Source organism: Triturus cristatus, chromosome 1_2 (assembly GCF_964204655.1).
Source record: "Triturus cristatus chromosome 1_2, aTriCri1.1, whole genome shotgun sequence".
Classification (NCBI taxonomy): domain Eukaryota; kingdom Metazoa; phylum Chordata; class Amphibia; order Caudata; family Salamandridae; genus Triturus; species Triturus cristatus.
In genome coordinates, this window is record NC_140580.1 from 365,310,744 (window position 1) to 365,334,422 (window position 23,679).

General features: G+C 41.3%; 1 protein-coding gene across 2 annotated transcripts in view; it reads right to left on the reverse strand.

The window, feature by feature from the left end:
* Positions 1-23,474, reverse strand: part of LOC146867377 (mannose-binding protein-like) — an 85,756-nt gene extending 62,282 nt beyond the window's left edge. The window contains exons 1-2 of one of the 2 annotated variants that reach the window (XM_085604683.1): positions 23,356-23,474; positions 18,750-18,969 (exon numbers count right to left, since the gene is read on the reverse strand). In XM_085604683.1, coding sequence (XP_085460809.1) covers positions 18,750-18,948 — 199 coding nt within the window. In that variant the 5' untranslated portion in view covers positions 18,949-18,969; positions 23,356-23,474. Of the gene's footprint in view, positions 1-18,749; positions 18,970-23,351 lie in introns of both variants that reach the window. The other variant, XM_085604689.1, reaches the window with a different exon arrangement.
* Positions 23,475-23,679: the final 205 nt, after the last annotated feature.

Below are 23,679 nucleotides of genomic sequence, written 5' to 3' on the forward strand. Positions count from 1 at the left end.
TTTCAGGTAGAATTTCAAAGAAGGAAATAACAAAAAGGTGGTATATTAGGTGCTGGACAAGAGGGGTTCCAAAGGCTAACTAACAGTGTTCACACGGTTTTAGTTAAAAAAAAAAATGCAGTTTGAACCACCAGCAAAGTTTTTGCAAACGAAAGGTGATCCACCTCTTCCATGGACTAGATGGAAGGAAGAGTTTATAAATTACATGAAAGCCATCGATGGGGAGAGGATGGGAGCAGAACGAAAGAAAAGTATTTTACTACACTGTTTAGGCTCTGAGGGACAAATGGTTTTTAGAGCTTTACCACAAATAACCATTGCAGAAAATGGAGAAGCAACGAATGTGTACAATGAAGCGTTGCTTAGAATAGAAAAGAGATTTAAACCTAGAAGCAATATAGCATTGAATAGGTTTAAGTTTTATACTAGGGTACAAGAAGAAGGTGAGTCGTTTGATGATTTTTTAACAGCTTTACGCAACTTAAGTTTACATTGCGGTTTTGGTAACATTTCAGATGAAATGATAAGAGACCAGATCATAGTCCATGTGAGATGTAAAGAAACACAAAAACAACTATGGGTGATGGGGGATCCCAAATTATCAGAAGCAATTTCGACAGCAAAAGCTTTTGAACAAACTAAAAAATGGATGCATGTGGTAAAGAATAATAGCAGGGTAGATAAAGCGGAAGAGATTGCTGCTGTCAAACGCCAAGATGAAGTTAAGAATGAACCGCATAATTTTAATTAACTGTCAGCCCATAATACTAATTTCAATATATCTAAAAGGTTGGATAGAATGGGGAAGAATGTGGCTTGTTACAGATGTGGGAACAGGAACCACATGGCATCATTTGCTGGTTGTCCAGCCATAAAGAAAGAGTGTAAGAATTGTGGTAGGATTGGTCATTTCGCTAACATGTGCAGGGATCAGAGAAAATTTTCCACTCAATATCGCCCCAGAATATCATGTACATTACGAGGACCTGCACAGGATCTAAATGAGGGAGGTAATGTAGACATGCCACAAAATTCAGGTTTTGTGGTGTCTGTCTTGGGTGGCATGGCTAACCTTGAGGGGAATGAGGACATTTCGATAAAATATCCTCCCATGTGTGTGGTTCACATTTCCGATTTGGATTTAGATCTTATGGCTGATTCAGGATCACCATGGACTGTTATTGGTAAACAGTATTTTGAAGAAAAGCTTACTAGGGTCTTTGATGTCAATAAGATGTTGCCACCAGACATATACCCGGTGAGTTATGATGGTTCACGTATAGACATGGTGGGGTATTTTAAAACATCAGTGACTTTTAAAAACAGGTGGGCTGACATACATCTATATATTGCAGTCAAGGGCATAAACGTATTAGGCTGGAAGGATCAATGGAAGCTTGGAATAATGTTGAATCCAAGACTTAAGGAACCGGTGGTTTTGGATGAGCCTATAAACAATAATTACATCTCAGTTACAGGACGTGAGAATATGGAAAAATTCATAAAAGACTCGTACAAAGAAGTTTTTTCTGACTCGTTGGGAAGACTTCAAGATTATTCTCATCAGATTAAATTTAAGAGTAATGCCACACAGGTTAGACAAAGGATTAGACCAGTACCGATAAATGTAAGAGACGAGTTAAAAGAGATGTTAAAAGATCTGGTATTAGAAGGTATAATTGAGCCTATTAACTCATCTGAATGGGTCTCTCCCATTGTTTTGTTCCGAAAACCAGATACAAAAATTGAGATTGTGTGTGGATTTGAGAGCTTTGAATTCGGAAATAATTGTGGATTGTCACCCATTACCGAATATAAATGAAGTGGTGTCATTATTGGAAGGTGCAAAAATTTTCTCTACCTTCGACTTAAGGTCGGCATATCACCAAGTCCCTCTTACTAAGGATTCAAAAATGTTAACAGCATTTATAACTCCACAGGGTTTATACCAATATAACAGAATGTTGTTTGGCTTGGCCTCTGCGGCATCGGTATTCCAAAGAATCATGTTTAACATCTTCAAGGACATTGATGATTTCGTGAAGTGCTTTCAGGATGACATTTTAATCTTTTCACACAATAATGAAGAGCACTTAAAACATCTGGAGGAGGTCTGTCTTAGATTAAAAAGAAATGGTTTAACTCTTAAAGCTCATAAATGTAATATGTTTAAAAAAAGTGTGGAGTATTTGGGTCATACCCTGACGGGTGATGGGGTAATTCCGAAAAAATCCAATGTAGATGGAATTTTAAATGCTCCCTCTCCCAAGACTAAGGAACAATTATTTTCTTTCACAGGGATGTGCGAGTATTATTCTAAGTTTGTATCAAATTTTGCGAATAAAATGGAGCCTTTAAGGAGGTTATTGCGTCAAAATGCCATGTTTGAATGGTCAGAAGAGCAACAACATGCTTTTATAGCACGATATTGGGAATGCTCCTATTTTAAGACCGTTTTGCATTAACAAACATTGTGTTATTACGGTGGATGCTAGCTTGTATGGAATTGGGGGTGTCCTGTCACAAAAATCAGGTAATGAAGAATGGAATGTATGTTTTGCGTCTAGAACCCTAAATGAAACTGAAAGGCGATATGCAGTTATAGAAAAGGAGTTATTGGCATGTGTATGGGCTATTGAGCATTATAGAAACTACATTTGGGGCGGAAGGTTCACGTTGAGGACAGATCACAAACCCTTGGTTAATATACTTTCACCAGGAGGAGGATGGAATTCCACAGCCAGGATTGCAAGGTTAACCTCTAGATTGCAAGAATATTTTTTTAAGACAGAATTTGTACCAGGAAAAAAAAAATGTAACAGCTGATTTTATGTCACGTCATCCATGGGACTCATATCCTGAAAAAAAAGATAATGAAGTAGATATTGTAACAACCATTCAGGATGTTGTAGTAGGCGCATTTGCTGATATTTCAGAGGAGTCATGGAAATCAAGTGAGGAGAATGATTCCTTATGGGAATTAGTGAAGAAATTTATTGTGGAAGGAGGCCTAAGAGGAGAGATGTTTCAGAAGAACTTATGCCACTGTATAATGTTGCAGATGATTTAGAATTAGAAGGAGATTTTGTTTATAAAGTAGGTAAATGTGTACCACCCTTTGAAGTTCGAGAGGTGATTCTTAAGTTAGCTCATAAATCACATCCAGGAATGTCTGCTATGAAGCGCTTAATCAGATCTTATTTTTGGTGGCCAGGGATGGACCGCATGGCTGATCGGGTGGTTAGAGAATGTGATGTTTGCATCTCAAATGAGAAAATGCTTACGATCAATGTTCCTCCTCTTAAAAATACAGATTGGCCAGAGGAACCCTGGAAGAAACTGGCCTTTGATATTTCTGGCCCTTTCCTAAATCTGCCGTTGGATTCACGGTATGCTCTTGTTTTGGTAGATTACCATTCAAAATGGCCAGAGGTCAAGTTTGTATCAATGGCCACTACCACTAGAGTTTTGGATTTCTTTAAAGAAATCTTTGGAAGGGAAGGTTGTCCTTCGATCATTGTGACTGATAATGGTGTGCAATTGACTACAAAAGATATGGAGGAATATCTTAAATGTCACCATATCAAACATGATACCACAGCATTGTATGCACCACATGAAAATGGTCAGGTTGAACGTTTCAATCGTGTTTTAAAGGGTTACATTTCGGAGGTTCTTAAACATACTCAGGATTGGAAGGGTGCATTAAGGGAGAGATTATGGATGTATAGAATTACTCCACATTCGGTTACTGAAGTCAGTCCATTTTGCCTTTTGAAGGGCAGAGATCCAGCCTCTTATATTTGTCCATGGTGGTTTAAAGAGAAGTGTGACAATAAAATAAGGAATGTTCATGATATAAGAGATACCAGCATTAGAGTTAAGGAAAAACAAAAAGAATGGTATGACCGGAAATGGAATGTTAAGGAACACAATTTTAAGGTAGGGGAATGGGTGAGAATTAAAAAACCTGGTTTTCTAGGGAAATGCATGAGTAAGTTTTCTAAACCCATTAAGATCACCAAAGTGTTCAAGAATTCTCTTATAACTCAGGATGGTAAGCTTTGGAATATTAGACGGGTTTCTAGGTGTCCTACATATTTTAGGTCCAGACCTGAATTTGGGTATAGTGATAGTCATCCTTCATCTTCTAATGTATATGTTTCCGATGGCTCCCAACAGGTACCTTCCAATGGTCTGGATACCACAGGTTCACACAATGATTCTGTTGCTCTTAGAGTTAAAGATTCCACTCGTTCAAGATGTTTTCCCATGAAGTTGTTAAACTTTGTTAGATAGTTCCAGCTTACTAATCTTTGTTAGTTTATTTTATTTCCTGTTTTCTTTTCTGTATATAAGGGAGATATGTTACATTCTCATTTTTACTGTGTGCCACATAGGTTATCATCTGTTACACATTCTAGTTCCATTTGGAACCATCTGGTAGAACCTGAGCTGAGACTGAGCTAGTTGCACTGGAGCTGTCTAGGCATCGGTTGTTCCTGTTGCTGTGCTGCATTTTTGTACAATAAATCAATTTACTTCAACTGGATGTACAGTTTATTTCAGGGAGGTTTCTCGCTTTATGTACCACAGGATTGGCTAACGGCTTAACTTTGATCCTATGTTGGTACCCTCTAAGAGCACCCACCTCCCCACTAAATACTCTGGGGTATCTACTCAATAAGGATTTGGCATAGTCTTCATTGCTTGCTACAACTAACATGGGGTCAGCTTTGCTTGGGACGAGTGTAATTCCCAGATTGCCCTGGTCCATCCACCCAAGTACAGAGGGACCCACTTTAGCCACATATAATTTTCCATTAGACTCTCTCCCCTTGAATGCAAAGCTAAGCTCTCTGAAACTACATACGTCTATGGGGTCATCTGTGAATGACTTGATGGTGATGTCAACCGTATCAAGTTGTTCACCTATGCTGGGTTTGAAATTCTCTTCCCAGACTTTTCTATTTACAATTGTATATGGTGAACCAGAGTCAGCAATGATACTGATGTCAACGCCTCCAATGGTCATATTACATACTGGTTTCTTTGACTTGGTGGTACTAGTTCCATCGATTCTATCCACTTGCTCATCATCTATGTTAAACACAAACATATAGACATCGTCAGACATGTCTTGCTAAATTTTTTCACCTTCAGCCACCAGTTTGACTGAACGTGTGTTTCGTTTTCGTCATGCTTCGAGGAAATGCCCAATGACCCCACAATATGAACACCTAACTCCATGTGCTGGACAATTCAAGTCAACTGCCATGTGGGACATGTTCCCACACCTGTGACAATGCCCCTTGTTGCTAGACTGAGGTTTGTTGTATGTAGACTTGGCACCTTTCTTGTTCCAGGTTTGTTTTGGATTCTGTTTGGGCTTTGTAACGTTACTAACAGAGTCCCCTTCCTTCTTCTCTTTATTCTCTGTCAGGACTGCCTTTGCGCATCAGCCAGTGAGCTCTGCTTTTCTCACAATGTCTATTATATTTTGAAGGGGTTATTCGCCCTTGGCCCACAGACTGGATGTTGGAATTTGACCCTTGCATAGCTATTTGGTTTCTTATAAACTCGCAGTGTAGACCACCAAAACAGCAATTGAGGGCAAGGTTTTTTAGGGCAGATACATAGTCATCGATCGATTCTTCCTTTCCCTGTTTTCTGTGGAAGAATTTATACCTATCTACACATACGCAGACTGTGGGTTTGTAGTATGTATTGAAGTCATCTATAGCATTTAGATATACATCACCTTCATTTTCAGCTCTCACTTTCTTGTTTATTGTATTATAAAACTTTATTCCTTCTGCGCCGAGACAATACATAAGCATTTTGAAATTTTTTTCTGCTTTTAACTCCTCATCCAATGTGGAAATGTATTTCATGAAGTACTCTCTCCACTCCTTCCATTTGAGTGAGGGTTCACCCCCAGCTCGCAAGAATGTTTCAGGAAGCGAAAGGTTCCACACATACCCTGATGCCATGACAAGAGAGAAGTATGCTTGACTTGGTAGACGCACACCTGTGTCGATACTCATAATGCCAGTTTATGTTTGTTGTTCTCAACCTATGCCTAAAAGTAGCTTACCTGTCTGACATTAACTTATGATCGTTTTGACAAATGTGCTCGTTATGTGCACGTTTTTATGAGCAGCCCGTATTTTATTTTATTCTTTGTATTTGGCGATTATAACATATGCACATGCGACACAGTACCTTATATGTTGTTACAATGCGGCATGCAGGGCACTCGGAATGATTTTGCTTTATTTATTTTCCAACGTCCATTCCTGAAGTGTATTAAAACCTTTCCTGTATTCAAAATGGTGCTGCGTTACGTGCGTGTCACGTCACCAATAAGCTAGACTGAAGAGTTTCCTTCCTTCAAAATGGCTGCTGGCACGTTGGCGTGATTACGTTGTCAAAGCCACTTGATGCTTCAGCTGATGATGACGACAGAGGCAGCTGACGGTTGAATGAAACCGTTGAAGGGGTATTAATCTGTTTAACCGACAATTTAGAAGAACCGTTGGTGTAGAACAGTGCTGCGTAGTGCGTGTTTTTGAAGTAAGCTGACAGAAATTTTTAACGTTGCTTGTAAATGGAGCTGTTATCTATCCACTTGTATATATATGCGTATTTTTAGTGCGCAGCGTATCCAATGTGGTTGATAAAGTCTCACACATGTTCCGGTGATATTTTTTTGTTGATTTGAGACTTATTTGTCGTAATCGAACAGTCACAAGATTGTCCAAGAATCACACACAGTGTATACTTTAATGGCAATTCTGTAAATAACACAGCCCTTTAAGCACAGATTACACGCATCGCTTTCAGTCTGACTGACCTTTGTTCTTCCATGTAAAATATTCCTTTTTTAAATTTGTGGGTATTTCTTGCTTTGCCTCTGTTGAAGTTGCGTATGCTTGTAATCTTCCTTTAAAATTCTTTTATGTGTATTTTCACGGCGTAGTGTAATTTTCCGTTTTCTTAAAATGTGTACACGCTGGGTTCTCGTGTTGGTGATCGTTGCCAAATTGTAAAGAACTCTCTGTAGTCATGTAGATTTATTTCAAATAAGTTCTTTAATATATAAATTCACCAACACAGGCTCCTTGTAGGCGGAGCGCAAGGTACGAGGCTGCTCCGTGAGTTATCAGCTGTCAACTGTCAAAGTCGTCAGTTGACCGCTGGTGACAGCACAGATGGTATGGTGTCCGCGCAGGGAAACAGGGATGCATAGACAATTAAGGTGTCCTCGCAGGAACACAGGAATGTAAGTCACAACATAAGCGTTCGGGCCAAGTAGTCTTCTCCAGTTTAAGTCGATCACCCACACATTGTCCTAGTTGTTTAACCATGTTCCCATAGCTGCCCAGACTCAGTTGCTTGAATGAAACCCAACCACCCAGTGCCAGTCCCCCAAGCTCCCTTGTGTCATATGGTCATATTAGGCCCAGGTATGGAACACCACCATTTTACATGCTCATGTTCTAAAGTTGCCATTTTTCCCTGAATGCTGGCATTTGGCACACATTTGCTTGCATGCCTGTACATGATAATATTCACTGAAATGGCTTTGCTTACATTTGCATTTCTTCAGAGGTATATTATCAAGTGCCTTGAACATTCTGCACAAGGGCTAAGTTGACTGTGCAAAATGTTGTTGTGATTGTCCATTCGGCAACAGAGCTATCAAACAAGAATCAACGATAGCGCCCTTACTGGGAGAGGAGCACTTTGCTGACATGGTTGAGGTTGCCCATGCCAGAATTCAAGCCCAGCTGATTCCTGTTTACCTCCTGGGAGGGATGGTGCCTGGAGCTAGACCAAGAGGGGCCCCCAAATGCCGCAGGTAATAGGGAAGTTAGATCAACCCATAGCCATTCTGGCAAATTTAACCACCCGAGGTACTCTAGGATATGCAGCGCTAGGTAGGAGCACAAAATATAACAATTACTTACATGCAAGCATATATCTAATTTGACAGCACAATGGTTGAATTGTTTATATTCTTCACCATTCTTGTAATGCTGATCACGCTTTTCTGTTTCCTTCTATTGATTATTGCAACACAAGTATTTTACACTAGAATCATAATGATTTAATAAATATTTAAAAGCCCTGTTGTGTATTCCTTGTGTATTTCTCTGGGTGTGCATAAGTAACCAAACAAAAGAGTTCTAAATCTTTTTCCTCGATTTCCTTGGGGAGTCAGCGTTTTCATCTTTGGTGGTTGCATAGCAGACCTGTTACCTTGCCCGGTTATGGGTACAGGTGGTGCATTGTGAGCTAACAGGATTAAGGCCAACACACTCTCAGCCACGGCCCGTATAGGGCGTGCCACCGGGCGGTGATGTGGGGCGGGGGAGGGGCAGGGTGGGAGGTTGTAAAATTCGGCAAACGCACGATTTCAGGTAAGTCACGGAAAAAATAAATAAAACGAATTTCGTTGAGTGTGCTGCATCACCAAATGCGATGCAGCACGCGCAACAAAATTTGTTTTATTTATTTTTTCCGTTACTTACCTGAAATCGTCCATTTGCCGAATTTTACAATCCCCCACGTCACCGCCCAGTGGCACGCCCTATACGTACCGTGGCTGCATACCCTGATGGTGTGCATTGAATTAGTCTTGCACAGTTTTGACATTTATGAACCATACAACACTTGTTCCCAGCAAGGTCAAGATTGCACTGAGCAGGCGGTGATAAAAAACACAAGATCCCTATGCTCTTGCAGATTAGCACTTTGAAACTACTCTGAAGGTAAAATGCTGGACTTTTTTTAATGAGTAAAAGGCAGTCCACTTTGTTCACTGCATCACCCACATGACACTGAGCGAGAAGCAGGTGACATGAAATGAGCTTCTGTATGTGGTTATACAGGACCAAGGAGACTTAACAACTGTCTCTCCAGCGCCCACAACCAGGCGAGGGCCATCCTCTGTGGCAATTGGTGCTACGCAGGCAAAGACAGTACCAAAAGCAAGAAATACTGTCAGCAATAAGACAAAATGCTAATCAGAGCATTAGGGCTGGTGCTGTGTTGGCTAGGCTGCTCAGCAGTGACCCCACCAAGAAATGTAGGTCATGCAATTAGTATTAGTCAGTTTTAAGAAAAATATATACTTTCTAATTGTAGAATATTATAAATAGGTGATTAGACCCTGCTGCAAAATGTGTGATAGGCTGTTTTTGTATCTTGTTTGCTGGCTCTGTACCCCTAAAATTCACCATTGTTTATCCTGTTATTACTTAGGATGAAATATGTATAAAACACTTTCAACAAGTTGTGCTTTTCTAGCCAACAGCCCAAATATAAAATCAAAACAACCAGTCCCACAATGCAATGGACTTTTGTTAAAAAAGGCTAGCACTGGTTAAAAGTATCTCAGAAGAAGAGGGGGGCAAAGTCTAAACCGATTGGTCCCGCCTTGTCATGACATAATACTTCTGTACAGTGAAAGCCAACATTTTCCGACAGGCTTCATACTGTTTTAATGTAATTTAAATTGGCTTTCTTCAGCTTTCTTTAAGAAGTTAATTTCTGAAACTCTTATTACATGGATATAACTGCTTCATTGTACTCATTGTAAAGTGTCTTCCTAAGAGTCATGCATAAGGTTTTGAAATGTCACACATAAAGCACAATGAAATACTGAAATGTCACGCATGGACGCTCAATTTAAGCTTTACCCCATGCATCACTAGGGAGAAATACTTACGTGCATTTGTGCAATATATCTACTGTGTGCCTTAACCATATTAGTGTAAAGTGAGCAACCAAATATACTGCTGAGGTGTATTCACTGTAGAGAGTAGTCATTCATATAAGAGTGTGCTCTAATACCTTCATTATAATGTTACAAATTGTAGTTTTCGTTCACAATACACTTGTGCATTTCGAGTTATACTGCTTTTACTGAACTTTAATTCTTATGTACTCATGTATTCATTTATTAATGTTTTGCATTTATTCTGTAATCATAGGTGCACATATGATTATGTTTTTACCGTGTGCACAGGCTATTTTATTAATCTAGTTTAACCCAAGGCCTTAAGCACTTGGTCCCTAATGTTTAACCTTTAATGTGAAAGTTTTGCTTGTGCTGCAATTTTCCATCTTTGGCTTATGCATTCACATGATTTCATAGCTAGTGAAAGGCATATTGTGATGTAGAGATAGTGAGGTCAGGATGGAGAACTTTTTGCAAGAATGAGAGGCGCTAACAAACTAAAAGAAGACTCCTATTCGAGAAACAGTCGGAACACTGCAGCCTCAGCCACGCGTGTTCTGACTACGCAAGCTCTACCACACTTGCCTTAATCATGCATAAGCCTTAACCACGCATATGCGTGGTTAAGGCAGTGCATGATCTAGCGGCTAGTTGCTGACTGGCAGAAGCAGGAAGCAGCCAAGCAGCAGAAAGGATCGGGAGAGGACGCGACGCAGTGAGTTAAGTGGGGCTAGGTTTTGGGGGGTAGTTTGTATGGTTTGGGGCAGGGGGATCGGGGGATCGGGGTAGTTTTCAGGGCTGGAGGGGTTCAGTTAAGTTTTCAGTGCTTGGGTTGTTCGGGTAGTTTTCAGGGCTGGGGGTTCTGGGTAGTTTTCAGGGCTGAGTGGTTCGGGGTAGCTTCAGGGCTGGAGGGGTTTGGGTTCTTTTCAGGACTGGGGGATTCAGGGTTGTATTTAGTACTGGGGGTGTTTGGGGGTAGTTTTCGGGGCTTGGGGGTTGTTTTCAGGGCTAGGGGTGTCGGTGTAGTTTTCAGGGCTTGGGGGTTAGGGTAGTTTTCAGGGCCAGGGGTTGGGTCATTTTCAGGGCTGGGTGAGTAGTTTTCAGAGCTGGGGTGGGGGTAGTTTTAGGGCTCAGGGAGGGGGGCAGGGTTAGTAATAGTTTTTACTGCTTAGGGGGCAGGGTAGTTTTTAGGGCTCAGGGGGGTCGAGTAGTTTTTATGGATTAGGGAAGGGTGGAGTAGCTTTTAGGGCTCAGGGGGAGGCCGGGCAGTTTTCAGAGTTTAGGGGAGGGTGGGGTAGTTTTTAGGACTGGAGGCAGGGAAGTTTCTAGGGCTCGTGGGAGGGTGTTTGTTTTCAGGAGGGAGAGGGGGTAGTTTTAAGACTCATGGTAGGGGCAGCGGTCGGGGTTAAGACTTACCTGTCAAGTCTCAATCACAGATATGTGTTTACCATACATGCCTTAACAAGGCATAATTCATTGTAAAGGCATGCGTGGTAATGGCATATTCATGGTTAAGACTTTCATAAGAAAGACTACCTGGAACCAGCATGCGTGGTAAACACATGCCTGGTTCGTTCACACATGCCTCCTATTCATGTCGTATCAAGAGTAGGGAGACGTCCATCCAAGCTTGTCTTGATGTTCAAACCACATGATGAGAAAATCAAATGAATTTGCTAATTTCCACTGTGATAAGGTGGGAAATTACTGGAATTGATTACATGGAATTCTTGAATGTTCTCTGGGTGTAACTTAAATGCTATATATTGTCCTGATTTACAGCACTTTTATTGAAGTCTCCACTATGCTTACACCTTCCTGCTTTCCCTGATTTAATTAGGTTTCTCTAGTTTTTCAACTTTAGTTTAGGACTAGTTTAGGTTACTTTAGATTTCTTCATGCATAGATGGGAGAATCAAAACCTGTACACTGATCATCAAATTCTATTTCTTATCTTTTGTATTGCTACAACTGAAATTTTGGTATGCCTATGCCACTAAGTCTTAATTTTATTTGATTTTTTAATTTACCTTTGGTGATTCTGTATCTTCACAATATGTGCTTGAGATTCATATATATCAGTTTGGTATTTAATTAGTAATAAAGCTCATTTACCATACTTATCGATTCCTGGTACTTAATGTGTGGCCAAATGGGTTACACTCAGGCAACTATAAAAGGTTCATCGCAGGATAAATGGTAAGACGGGCATGTTATGTTTTCAATTAGCATGTGATCTCTTTGCTTCTCTCCATCACTTAGCAACAGGGTTCTACTGCTGGAATCTGGATTGTAGAGTCCAGCAGTGAAGCTTGGCTGAGGAGCTGAGAGGGTGACTTCTGGGGGTCTTTGTACTACTCTTCAATAAATCCACTATGTCCTGTGATACCAAAATTGGCGACGAGGGTGGGATACCTTTGAAGAGGACAAGCATCAGAAAGGATTTCTGGAAGGATTTATATATCGTGAAGATTTCCACTGCTCTGAGTTATCTGGACCTTTTATCATCTGTTGACCCCCAGCTGTGACCATCGTGCAGGAGACCTGCGGTTTGCCGGCTGTGAAACGTATGCCTTTTAAACAAGGTATTTGGACTAATTTTGTTGAGTTCATCGAGTGATAATAGAATTGGCGGTTGGAGTGTATAACTAAACAATTTCAAGATCGATGATTGAGATGCTCGAGACTTGTACCGATTTCTGTTGCGTGGAGAGTCTTGTGATGTAATTTCCCCGGCAACGAGGTGCGGAGTCTTGGAGTGTGCGAAGAGCGTGCGAAGAGCGTCTGATCTTACCTAGAAATGAAGTGTGAAGTCCAAGAGCGTGCGGAGAGCTTCTCGTTGTTTCTTGGTAACCCTACGTAGGGACGGTTTAGTGATTTTCGCGACCCTACGCATCTAAGCATGGACGTCACGAGAGGTAACGAATGTGATACCGTCATTCTCATCATCTAGACAGCGGCTACTGAGTGATTGGAGGCAGCGTGGTGACGCAAATACGTGCGTGCTGCCATTTTGAATTTTGTCAATTTCGTTACCTAGTTCCCCACGACTGTTTCTCGATCAAAGGTAATTGCACCACGCATATCGTGCGAATCTACAATTGACTGAGCCCATCTACGCGTCGTGGAACAGTGAGTTGGAACTACGTCTTGGACTAAGACTGTGCATTTCTGCGCAATATAGGTTGTGTTGTGCATTGCTTCATTTCATCTTATATGACAGTTACATGCTTATGGTCAGTGTAATTTTGTACATTTTTCATATCAATTATGGCAACACAGAATATTCCTCCACCTCCTACATTCTTACAAGAACCTGGTCCCACTTGTATGGAACGGGAAGTTTGGAAAGAAGCTTTTGTCACATGTTTAGAAGCTATTGGAGGTGACGTATTTATAGCGAAGAGAAAGTTTACCATATTGAAACTCAGTCTGGGTGTGGAAAGTAGAAAGGTTTTAAGCACATTGCCTAATTTTCAGCCAAGAGTAAGAAATGTTGATTCAGATTCTGATGATGATGATCAGTATGATGTGTATGAAAATGCCATGTCAGCATTAGCTGAAAATTTTGGAAAAAAGTTAAGTATTGTGGTTGAAAGACATAAGTTCTTCTCACGTACTCAAAAACAAGGTGAGAAAATAGAACAATATGTAGCTGCTTTGAGGAGGTTGACAGTAACCTGTAAATTTAAAGACTTAAGAGATGAAATTATTAGGGGCCAGTTAATTAATAGAACCAACAATATGAAGATTCAAGAAAAATTGTTAGATTTGAAGGATTCCACATTAGATAGGTCATTGGAGATTGCCAAGCGTATTGAAAATACTTCTCAATATGTTAAGGAATTGGCGGATACCAAACAAAAAAATGATCTGGACCAAAGTAAAGTATGTGTGTTGAATTCTACAAAAAAAACTATGAAAGTAGACACTGATCCTAAAAGGGCCCAATGCTCCATCACACGTGTAGCTATGGATTATTCACACCACATCACTCTTATTTGAAAGGATAAAATTGAGTCATCTGAGGCTACAGTTTAAAATAATTGCAGCCACGGCTTTCTGATTGCTAAGTGCAGGAGAATGACTGAGGAAAAAGTTTCAAGTAGGAGAGAAAAGGACATCGATTGATTCCCCGCGATATCAGACGTCTACAAGAATTGGTGCAGGGTCTCTTTCATGAGAGATATTCATGGGATGTGGCAAGGTGGACAAAGGAGTATTACAATAACCTCTTCCAGGTTTGAAGGACCAAAGACAGGAGTTGATATAGACAGTGCCCCTTTACCTTGTATGCCATTATCTGGGAAATGCTATACAGAAGAAAAGGCCTGCCATAGTCATGTGTCCAGGTTACAAGTGAACATTTTGTCAATCCTGATGTAAAGGGCCATGTTGTCACCAGATTACTGCTCCAGACATGCCACCCTCCTGTCTAGTGAGGTCCTAGGGCAATCAACAGCATTGCAGGAGCAGTAATGGAGAATAAAAGAACCAAAAGCCCGGGATTCACTCTTGTGTCTCGCAGGAGTTTTGGATCCCCATTTCAGGCAGCCTCCAGCTTCCCTTTTATTCATGTGTCCTGATGCTCACAACTTTATGACCTCTGAGTCGAATTGAACTTGGGCTTTTCCACTTCCCTGTCAGTGCACCCTCTTCCTTCCCTTGTGGGATTATCTCTGGACAAACCCTGAACGAGCTGCTCCTTTAGTGACCCATTCCATTGATTAACTTGGCTTTAGCTTGTCAGAATGTTTGTAGGATTGGGGAATGCATGTGCCTCCTGGGCTGGTCCATGTGCCCAGGTGCTGTGTGGTAAGGGTTATCTTAGACAGTCTCTAGCTTCTGGGGCATTCAACGCAGAGGCAGTGGCTCGGTTGGTCCTGGAGCATCTTTCTCTTTTGATTACTGTGTGCCTAATCTAATGGGTGTGTTCCCGTGACCAAGTTACCTTCTCTCTCCTTCTTGTGGCAACTGCCAAGGGGCCCCATTCCTCTGGATAGCCGGTCTGGCATGTAGCTGTTTTAACCCTCCTCTGACTGTGTGCTGTGCTCCATCACTCTACGAGAGCATGGGTATGTTTCATGTTCAACAGTTACTGCCTCATTGAGGTGCTGCAAACATATGTTGTCTCAAATGTCTCTGTTAGGATCCACAAAAGTGGATGTATATTCGTCGGTCACTGTCAGTACCTCACAATGTCCATCCCATTTATGTCTATTGACATCATCCTCTTTCCTTATTTCATTGCAGCAGCATGGCTGTGACTTCGCATTTCTTATATGTGCACTTTGTCGCTTCCCTGCTAGGAACAATGGTAGGTACTATACACATGTATGAAATTCCTCCTTAATTGGCACCTATGTAAGAGTCGCTCACTTTATGTTTTTTTAGGCATGTTTTTTATGTAACACAAAAGTCACACTAAATGTGAGATTTATAAAGAGGAAATGCATCAAACAAAAAGAGAAGTGGACCAAAAAACACTGCGCCCCATTACTGGGAGACTGAGATCATCGTGCTCCTGGGCTTCATTGAAAACTTACTTGCTGCATCGATGATAGCTGGAACCCTTTCCCATCACCCCAGGTCATCCCTCTGACTTTGAAGCAGACTGTTTCTGTCGCTTTGAGAAAGAAAGTGAGCTCCAATACCTTGACCACCCCTCTACAGTAAGGGTGCACTCTGCCCTAATGCTAGCAAGGAAAATGGACCTCAGTGCCCCTTCTGTAAACCAAGACAGCCATACCTGGGGTGTGGAGGGGCCACTTACACCTCTGGGACCATAGGCACCAGTGCCACTGCACTGCTTCACTAATGCTAGTTGTTCCCTTGTTTAGCTGGCTGTGTCATGTGCTCTCTGTTAAATTAAATATGCCCCAAATTATCCCACTGACTACACTAGGCCATTAGTTTAAGGCCCAAAGCCTAAGGTCTCTTCTGTTCTTATTTTCCACCCCCTGGGACCATCGCTCCAAGGCACTTAGCAACACTAGCACAGCAAGGGTGCGTGGGTCCTATACAAGCAAGTATACTTTTGGATAGCAAGCCATAACTGGAATGCAGTGGTCCTGACCCACCTGGAGCATAGTGCCCCTACACCTGAAGCACTGATAATGAGTGCTGCTTAAACAAATTCCCCGCATCCTGCTCCCTTCTTTCCAAGGAAGCTGCCTTTAAACATTTCTGAACAAAAAGTGAGCCTTCGCACTGCACCACCTCCTCTGGGACATATCTCTGAGGCTATCTCTGCACGTCGCTTACTTCCCCTGTCTCTTGTGACATTGCTCGGAGACCTCAGGGGTCTGTAGACTGCATTGCCATAATCTAATGGAGAAGTGATAAGTGAGAGTACTGCATTGTTTTCACTGAGCCAGGTAAAAGAGGGAGGATATTTCTCAGCAAACATAAGATATTGAAGCAGAAGGTAGAGACATAGTTAATTGGTTTGCAGAAGACAAGCTTGCGATCAATAAGAAACCCTAAGTTCTTTGCATGAGTGGAAGGAACAGGAGGGGACTCAAGTTTTGGAGGCCACTAGGATAAAGACCAGCAGTTGAGTTGGATACCATACAGAAATGTTTTGTCTTGTCTGGAGTGAGCTAGAGGCAGTTGTCTCATATCCAGTGAGCCAAGCAGGACGACACTTGTACACAATGGAATGTGTAGGGCTAAGAGATAAGTACTGGGGGTCTCACCAGGGCACAACTACTGAGCTGGACTTGAAAAAAGCCAGGCAGGTAGATTGAGATCTGTCTAGGAGCCACTTCAATGTAATTAAGTATTCACAGACTCCATGTTGAAAAAAACGCTCAATCAGAACAACGTGTGATACATTATCGAGTGCTGCCGACAAGTCGAGTAAGAATAGGGCTGAATAACTGCCTTTATCCAGCAGCATTCAGAGGTCATCAACCACAGAGAACAGAGCTGGCTTGGTTCTGTGGAAAGGGTGAAACCCTGACTGAGATGAGTCACGTAAAGGCCTGCTTTCCAGATAGCGTAAAAGTTGGATATTAATATGTTTCTCCAAGATCTTGTTGGTGCCAGAAGAAGAATCCTTGGCTGATAGTTATTCAGAACCGAGTGGTTGGCATTGGGGTTTTTCAAAAGTGTTATCACATGTTCATGCTTCAGGTCTCTGGGGCCAAAGCAGATTTATCTAATAATGAGATTAGACAGGTCCATCAGAAAAGGAGCTAGATGTGACAGAAATCATTGCCAATAACATAAGAAAGTTCTGGGTCAGAAGAAGAGCCCCCATTTGATAGGGAGATGAGCATGTTAGTTTTTTCTAGTAATAAAGCTCTGAAAGTAGTGAGAAAACAGCCTCCACTAGGCTGAGCCTGCACTGAAGTAGAGGGTAAACTGATGGGAGAAAGTTCAGGATAAAATATAACTTGGATGCCCCTATGGCCACCACAATGTCACTTTTTTGCACGTTGTGGTGGCGATAGGGTCTTCGCCTTGTTTACAAGGCAGCGTTAAGCCACTTAACGTGACTTAATGCAGCCTTTTAAATAAGGGACCATTTTATGCTATACTTAGCATGAAAGGGGTAGGCAATGGGCGTTGCAGTGGGCGTTCCACCACAGTATCCATTGATTTTGACGATGCCCCCTATTTACAAGGGTGGTGTAAATAGGAGGCAGCACCAAAATTAAGACCAGGGAAAACGTGGTTTTTACCCTGGTGAAACGAGGAGAAATGTTTAATTTCTCCTTGTTTTTGCTGTTTCAACGTGTGCTGCATTGTGCAGCAAACATAAAAACACCAGAAGGCCCTTGATTGTTTATGTGCAGGAAGGTGTTCCTTCCTGCACAAAAACAATCATTAAAAAATTAAGTTCTGCACACATAATAGTTACAAAACGCCTTTCAAAGATTGTTTATGTGCAGGAAGGGAAACCTGCCTGCACATAAACCATCTTCCCCTTTAACGCAGACACCCTTGCGCTATGGTGCAAGGATGCTTGCGTTGGCGCAAGGCAGCTAAATATAGCACCAGCGCAGGGGGGAATACAGGGCTGCACCATATTGTTGCTTATAGGGTGCAGCCCTGCGTTTCTGAACTGCCGGAGCGTGGCGATAAGCCAACAAGGCTAAGCCGCTCTCCGTCACTTCTTATAAATATGCCCCTGGGTTTAAGAGACTCTTAACAATAGGGAAAAATTCCACAGAAGAATTGCCAAAATGCCTTTTTAATGTAATAGTCTAAGCAAGCCTTGAGGGCTAAATGCTGGTAGTTCCTTTTAGAGGTTCATGACTGTTTTTTAGCTTTGAGGGTGTTGGAGGCTTCAGTGAACATTTTTGGTGATTTGCACATCACCGAGTAAAGTGTCTTAATTAGTTTTTTGATTCTGTTTTGAAATGTCTGTTTCCACCACACTTCAGAATTACAAATCAAAGTGCTTCGTTTGTACTTACCTAACTGCTGTGAGTTTCAAATACTTGTACAGTTCAAGTTTTGCTGTGTTTAGAAACATTTAACATGCTACAGACTTTCCTTTCACACTCGGCAAGATTGTCACTTAGCATTGTTATTTTGGGGGTCTGCTGCGCCACTCCCCTCTATTTCCAGCGCCTTTGAAGAAAACTGCAATTTATAAAGACAATGCGTAACAATCTGTCCAAGTAACGACCAAGGGCTGGGCAGCGGGGGGCCAGAAGGTTCGAGAAAAAGGGATCAAGTAAGTAACCTGCTTGATGTGTAGGTCAGTCAGTCAGTAAATGCATACTTTAACTATTTTCCATTCTTCATAGGGATACAAGAGGCATTGAACATTCTAAATGAAGACAATGTTTTTTTTTTTATCAGAGGCTGTTGCTAGTGGAACTGACACATTTCCCTTTTTAGGTTGCTGAAAGGATGGCCTCCTTTAAAAATACCACAACTGGTGCCCTAATATTAGAAAGGTGTAGAGGAGCATCTTAAAATGGAAGCAAGATTATTGAAAATATATTCCACTGGGAAAATAAGATGGTCTCTAAGTGAACAGTACCTGGGTCTCCTTTCTCTCCTTTGGTTCCTTCTTTGCCATCCCTGCCATCTCTGCCCGGCAGCCCATTGTTCCCAGGTGTTCCACAAGCAATCAACGAGCAGCTGTTGGGGCTTTCCGAGTCCTTCATCACTTCAGCACTTACAGCTATGACCAGTGATGCTCCCAGCAGGAAGAATGTGCTGGACTGGAGAAGAGGCATGGTTGCTTTAGCCTGTCAGACCTGCAAAGATGATCAGTTCCGGGGTCATAGGGCATATAACTTTGCACAATGCATTTGTTCACATCTAGCCAGAAATGTGTCAATAATTCCTACAAACACTGCTAAACGTGGTAATAAATCTAGCAATCACATCTCTTGAAACTGGTTTATCACGATGTCAAAGTTCATGCCATTTGCCTCCTTCACCACATAAGCTTGTTGGCACCCTGCCAGCCAGTGAAAGTTTTATGAAGCATGAAATAAGTCTGTAGACGGACATCTGGGATTTGCATCGCATTCACATGAAGACAAAACACGTAAATGAAAGATAAAATAGCAAACTGCACTAAAGAATGCATGGGCTTCGAAATGAATGGTGCATGTAAGATTTAGTGATGATGGAGCTTAACAGGAGACAAAACAAATACGGGCCGGAAATTGAATGGGTCAATATATGAAAACAACAAGTGATAACTGCACATGTGATGTAATTGCTGAAAATGATGCGGGTGTACTGGTATAAAGATGCTACTGTTCAAGATGTTAAAAACGGAATAACTTTTATTAAACAAAGATTGCAAGGCCTTATGAAACAGTAGAGTGGATATAGGGAGACACTGAATAACAACAATATCAGAGTCCAGAGGAGAAAGCTCCAGGATTTGAATCTAATTTTCAAGGTTAATGGTGAAATCAAGTGGTTTATTATTTGAAGCAAAATGCATTAACAGTTGGCAAATTTAACCCTTGTTTGAATATATGCTTTACATAGAGGCCAAACCCTAAATCATTGCCCAGAGATCTTGCTTGGATGGCAAGAATTAGAAAGCGACCATGAGCTTCCTGTACAAGGTCCTCAAGGCAAGATTAGAACTTTGCCTTTCGATGAGAGATAATCAAGGATTACAATTCATTCTGTAAAAGAGGAAACTGCACTTCCAGTTCTCATACATCTTTAGACAGAGCTTCCAGTGATATAACTGTGTGTTGGTCGTATACTCTTGTACGGAGATAGGCAGTTGGTCATCCGTCTCCCGAGAGTCCCTTTTAACACCTTGTCCTGAGGAAGACCCGCCATGCCTATCAGTAAATCACGCACCCCATTGGGTCGAAACGTCGCCATGCCCTTGATATCCTGACCCTACTTTCTCCGCCTCTCGTGAAACGGAAACTTTTAACCTCCAAGCGGCGCAGAGTTTTGTGTACCAAGGGATGGGTGTATTTTGAATTGCCAGTTTCATCATTGCATACAGCACTGTGTATATCGTGTTCACATTCAGCACTTTGTTTCGCACTTTTTTCACCATATCACTTGCGTTGTTGGAAAAAATTACATGTTCATGAACCTTTAGAGCCTATTATTGTAATTTCAACACCATAAAATATAAAGAACATATGGATTTATCCTTAAATACAGACCTTGATTGATTTAATTTAGGTGTGTTTTTGTTTTATCTCTTGTTTCTTTCATTCATGGTATTTGCCTTTTTTTCCCTTCGCTTTTCATTGATTATTATTGAAAGGTTTGAGTATTGTTATTCAGTTAACCTAAAATCAATTCTGTACCCGACAGAACCAATATTCTCCACATTCTCGTACACCCAGGTTCTGAGGGGCATTGGGTCACCTCATTATACTTGATGTATTTATAAATAGGGTCCCCGGTTTTATGACATTTATTTGTTTACCATTTCTGTTTGTATTCATCCATATTCATTTTTTGCCCATTTTATCCATATTAATTTTTTGTTTTGTGTATAAGTGAAGTTGCAAAACTGTACATTTCCATATTTATTTAACTGATCGACGTGCACTCATACTTTGATGTCTATCATGATTTAGCCATTTAAGCTGCCAAATATTGTTTAAATTTCCATTTCACGAGGGGTGGAGAAAGTAGGGTTAGGATTATCAAGGGCACGTCGACGTTTCGACCCGATGGGGTGCGTGATTTACTGGGAGGCACAAATATTGTGTAACAATACATCTACTAAATTTATACTACAAAAGTATGTTGACATATGCCTTTATTTAAAGAAATGTCATCCTGTATTTAATTTCCAAGGCTGTCCATCTGCTCAGCTGTTGGGCTACATTTCATGAAAGACAGCATGGAGAGGCACTTAAAAGAAGCACATTTTCTGTATTTATCATCTTTTAAAAATAAATGCAGACAGAAAACGCATTGTTTTCTGACTGTATTTATCTGTAAAAATCCGTAAAAATAGAAAAGAGGGAGCCTTATTTATAAATCAATCACAGGCATAGTGGGCCGCTGACCACGGTAGACCACTATCCCTGTGATGGTCTCCAGTCGTAGTAAGTTGCAAATTGCAAATCTACTTCATTAGTATTCATGAGGTAGGTCAGATTCCAACCCACTATGATTAGGACATTTAAGAACTGACCCATTAGTACATCAGTCAGTTCTTAAAATTCCTTAATTGGCCATCAAAATACTGGTTGCAAATTGCCTGCATTTTGAGACCAGAGGTTATGTAAGAAGAGAAAAATAAGGAGGAGAGATACAGAGAAATCAGATGGAAAAAAGAGCACTGAGTACAGAAAGAGGAATAAGGTAGAGAGTGAGTTGAGGTAGAGAGAAGGAATCAAGAGTGATAGATACAGATGTAGGCACACACAGTGCTAGAGAGAGTGCAAAGAGGAAGAAGGGTCGAGGCACTAATGACCCGCACTTGGCAGCAGTATATTAGAATAAGTTCAGATGATACTGATGGTGCAACAAACCCGGAGTACAAGCCTTCTATACTCATAAATGGAAAATATTTTCCAAAACAAACAAGCTAATGTTCGCTGATGTGGTGTTTTAGAAGATAAAGATGAATAAAGATGTATTGAAAGAAAAAAACCTTCTTCATATGCAACTTTTCTGATTCAGTGCCAAATTGTCATGAATACTGTCATTATACTGTGTATAGGAATCTATGCATAAAGCAAAAGCATTTCACCATCCCTTACTGCTAATTTTGAGTCCTGAGCCATTCATTTCATAGTGATAGAGAGAGTGTCAAGGTCATGATAGAGGGATGAAGTGGAGTGGACTGAGGTATAATGGGTATAATGAAAGAGACATGAGGTAGACAAAGGTGAGGAAGACAGAGCTAAGAAAGAGAGAAAATATGAAGATACATAGTCAAGTAGAGAGAGAGTGAGGTTAAAAGAGAGGGTTAAGGTAGAAGAAATGATGTAAATAAAGTAAATAGAGAGAAAATACATGGGAAAATAATTTTGCAATGTATACCACCGACTACTTGGGGAAGAGAGGGTTAAGGCTGGCCCAGCAAAGAATGGGCACTAAGGCGCCGATTTCTTTGTTGCCACAAAGAAGCATTCCAAGTTGTTGCATTGAATTGCACAACAGGCAGAAAGCATTGCAGAACCATATTTGTTAAGAAAAACTGACCCCAGGCTGCCCACTACCCCTGCACTGGCACACAAACAGGGGGGCAGATTTACAAGGCCCTTGCGCCACTTTTGCGTCACTTTTAACATGGTAAAAAAAAGTGACGCAAAATTGGCGCAAGGGGCTTGTAAATCTGCCGAAGGATCGCTAGCACCACGCACAACCTTTGCACCATGTTGCAGAGGTGTGCATGTGTGCTGTCACCATTATGATTTGTACTTGAAGCTCACCCTTCCAGTACAAAATCCTACTCCTAGACACATTTTCCACACATTGGAAATGTGCTGTACTGTGCAGCACACATTCAACATGTAAAATGTTTGCAGAAATTAAAAGAATGTCTCTATTTCAGCACCTTCTTCAAAGAAGCATTATTTGTTGACTCAAAGGCCGGATTGTCTATTCTAGTAGATTTGGATCATCAACAAAAGCATGGGTGTTTGCTCTAATCTCTCCATGTTACGCCCAAATAATGTTTCCTTGATACATAGTGGCACTAAGCAGTGTAAAGCAAATAACGTTTGTGCAGGAATGTAAATAAACTTGCTCTGTGTCACTTTGCCCCGCGCAAACCATGTGGTTCTACGTTTCTCTTAAGCATTCTAGGCCGTCACATTTTTCTAAAAGCTGTTTTTATAAGCAAGGCTGTTATAGCAAAAATTTCGTCTGTTTCACTCTCTTTCCCAGGGAGCCTCTAAGAGGGTGGTGCCCCTGAGCGATTGCTCATTTTGCCCATTTTTTAAGGAGTCTCTGTATAATAGCAGCATGCAGGCTGCGAACAAGCAGCCGGGCACAGAATGACCAGGTCAAACACCCCAGGTTCATTGCAGGAACATAATATGGTCAGGGACTACCGAATTTCCCGCTCCCCCCCCTGGGCATAAACACATTTGTAATGAGGGACATGAGAGGTAATGAGTAAAAAAGGCAATCGTAAGATATAAAACGTTCCTATATCTACATGGTAGGTTTCACTTACTTACTATTTTGTTGCTGTATGAGCAGTCACTCTTCACCCAGCAGTAACCCTGGAGCGGCGACCTCTGAGGTATCACAGCGTTTTCTTCTTGACTTGACCAACGACTGCCACAATGGCTGCAGGCGCACAAAGGTACCAAGCAGGAGATGGAGGTGTGCCAAAAAGGAAACTGGCATCCTTCGGATTCCCCTGGTTGTACTGATTGTTGTCTAAAGATAGACGTATCAAAAGTGAAACAATGATAGAACTTGGAAAACGTACACGCAACTGTGGGAATTCAGGAAATGCGTGCTTGGCTTAATTCCTGGACATTACACTTGACTGAAAT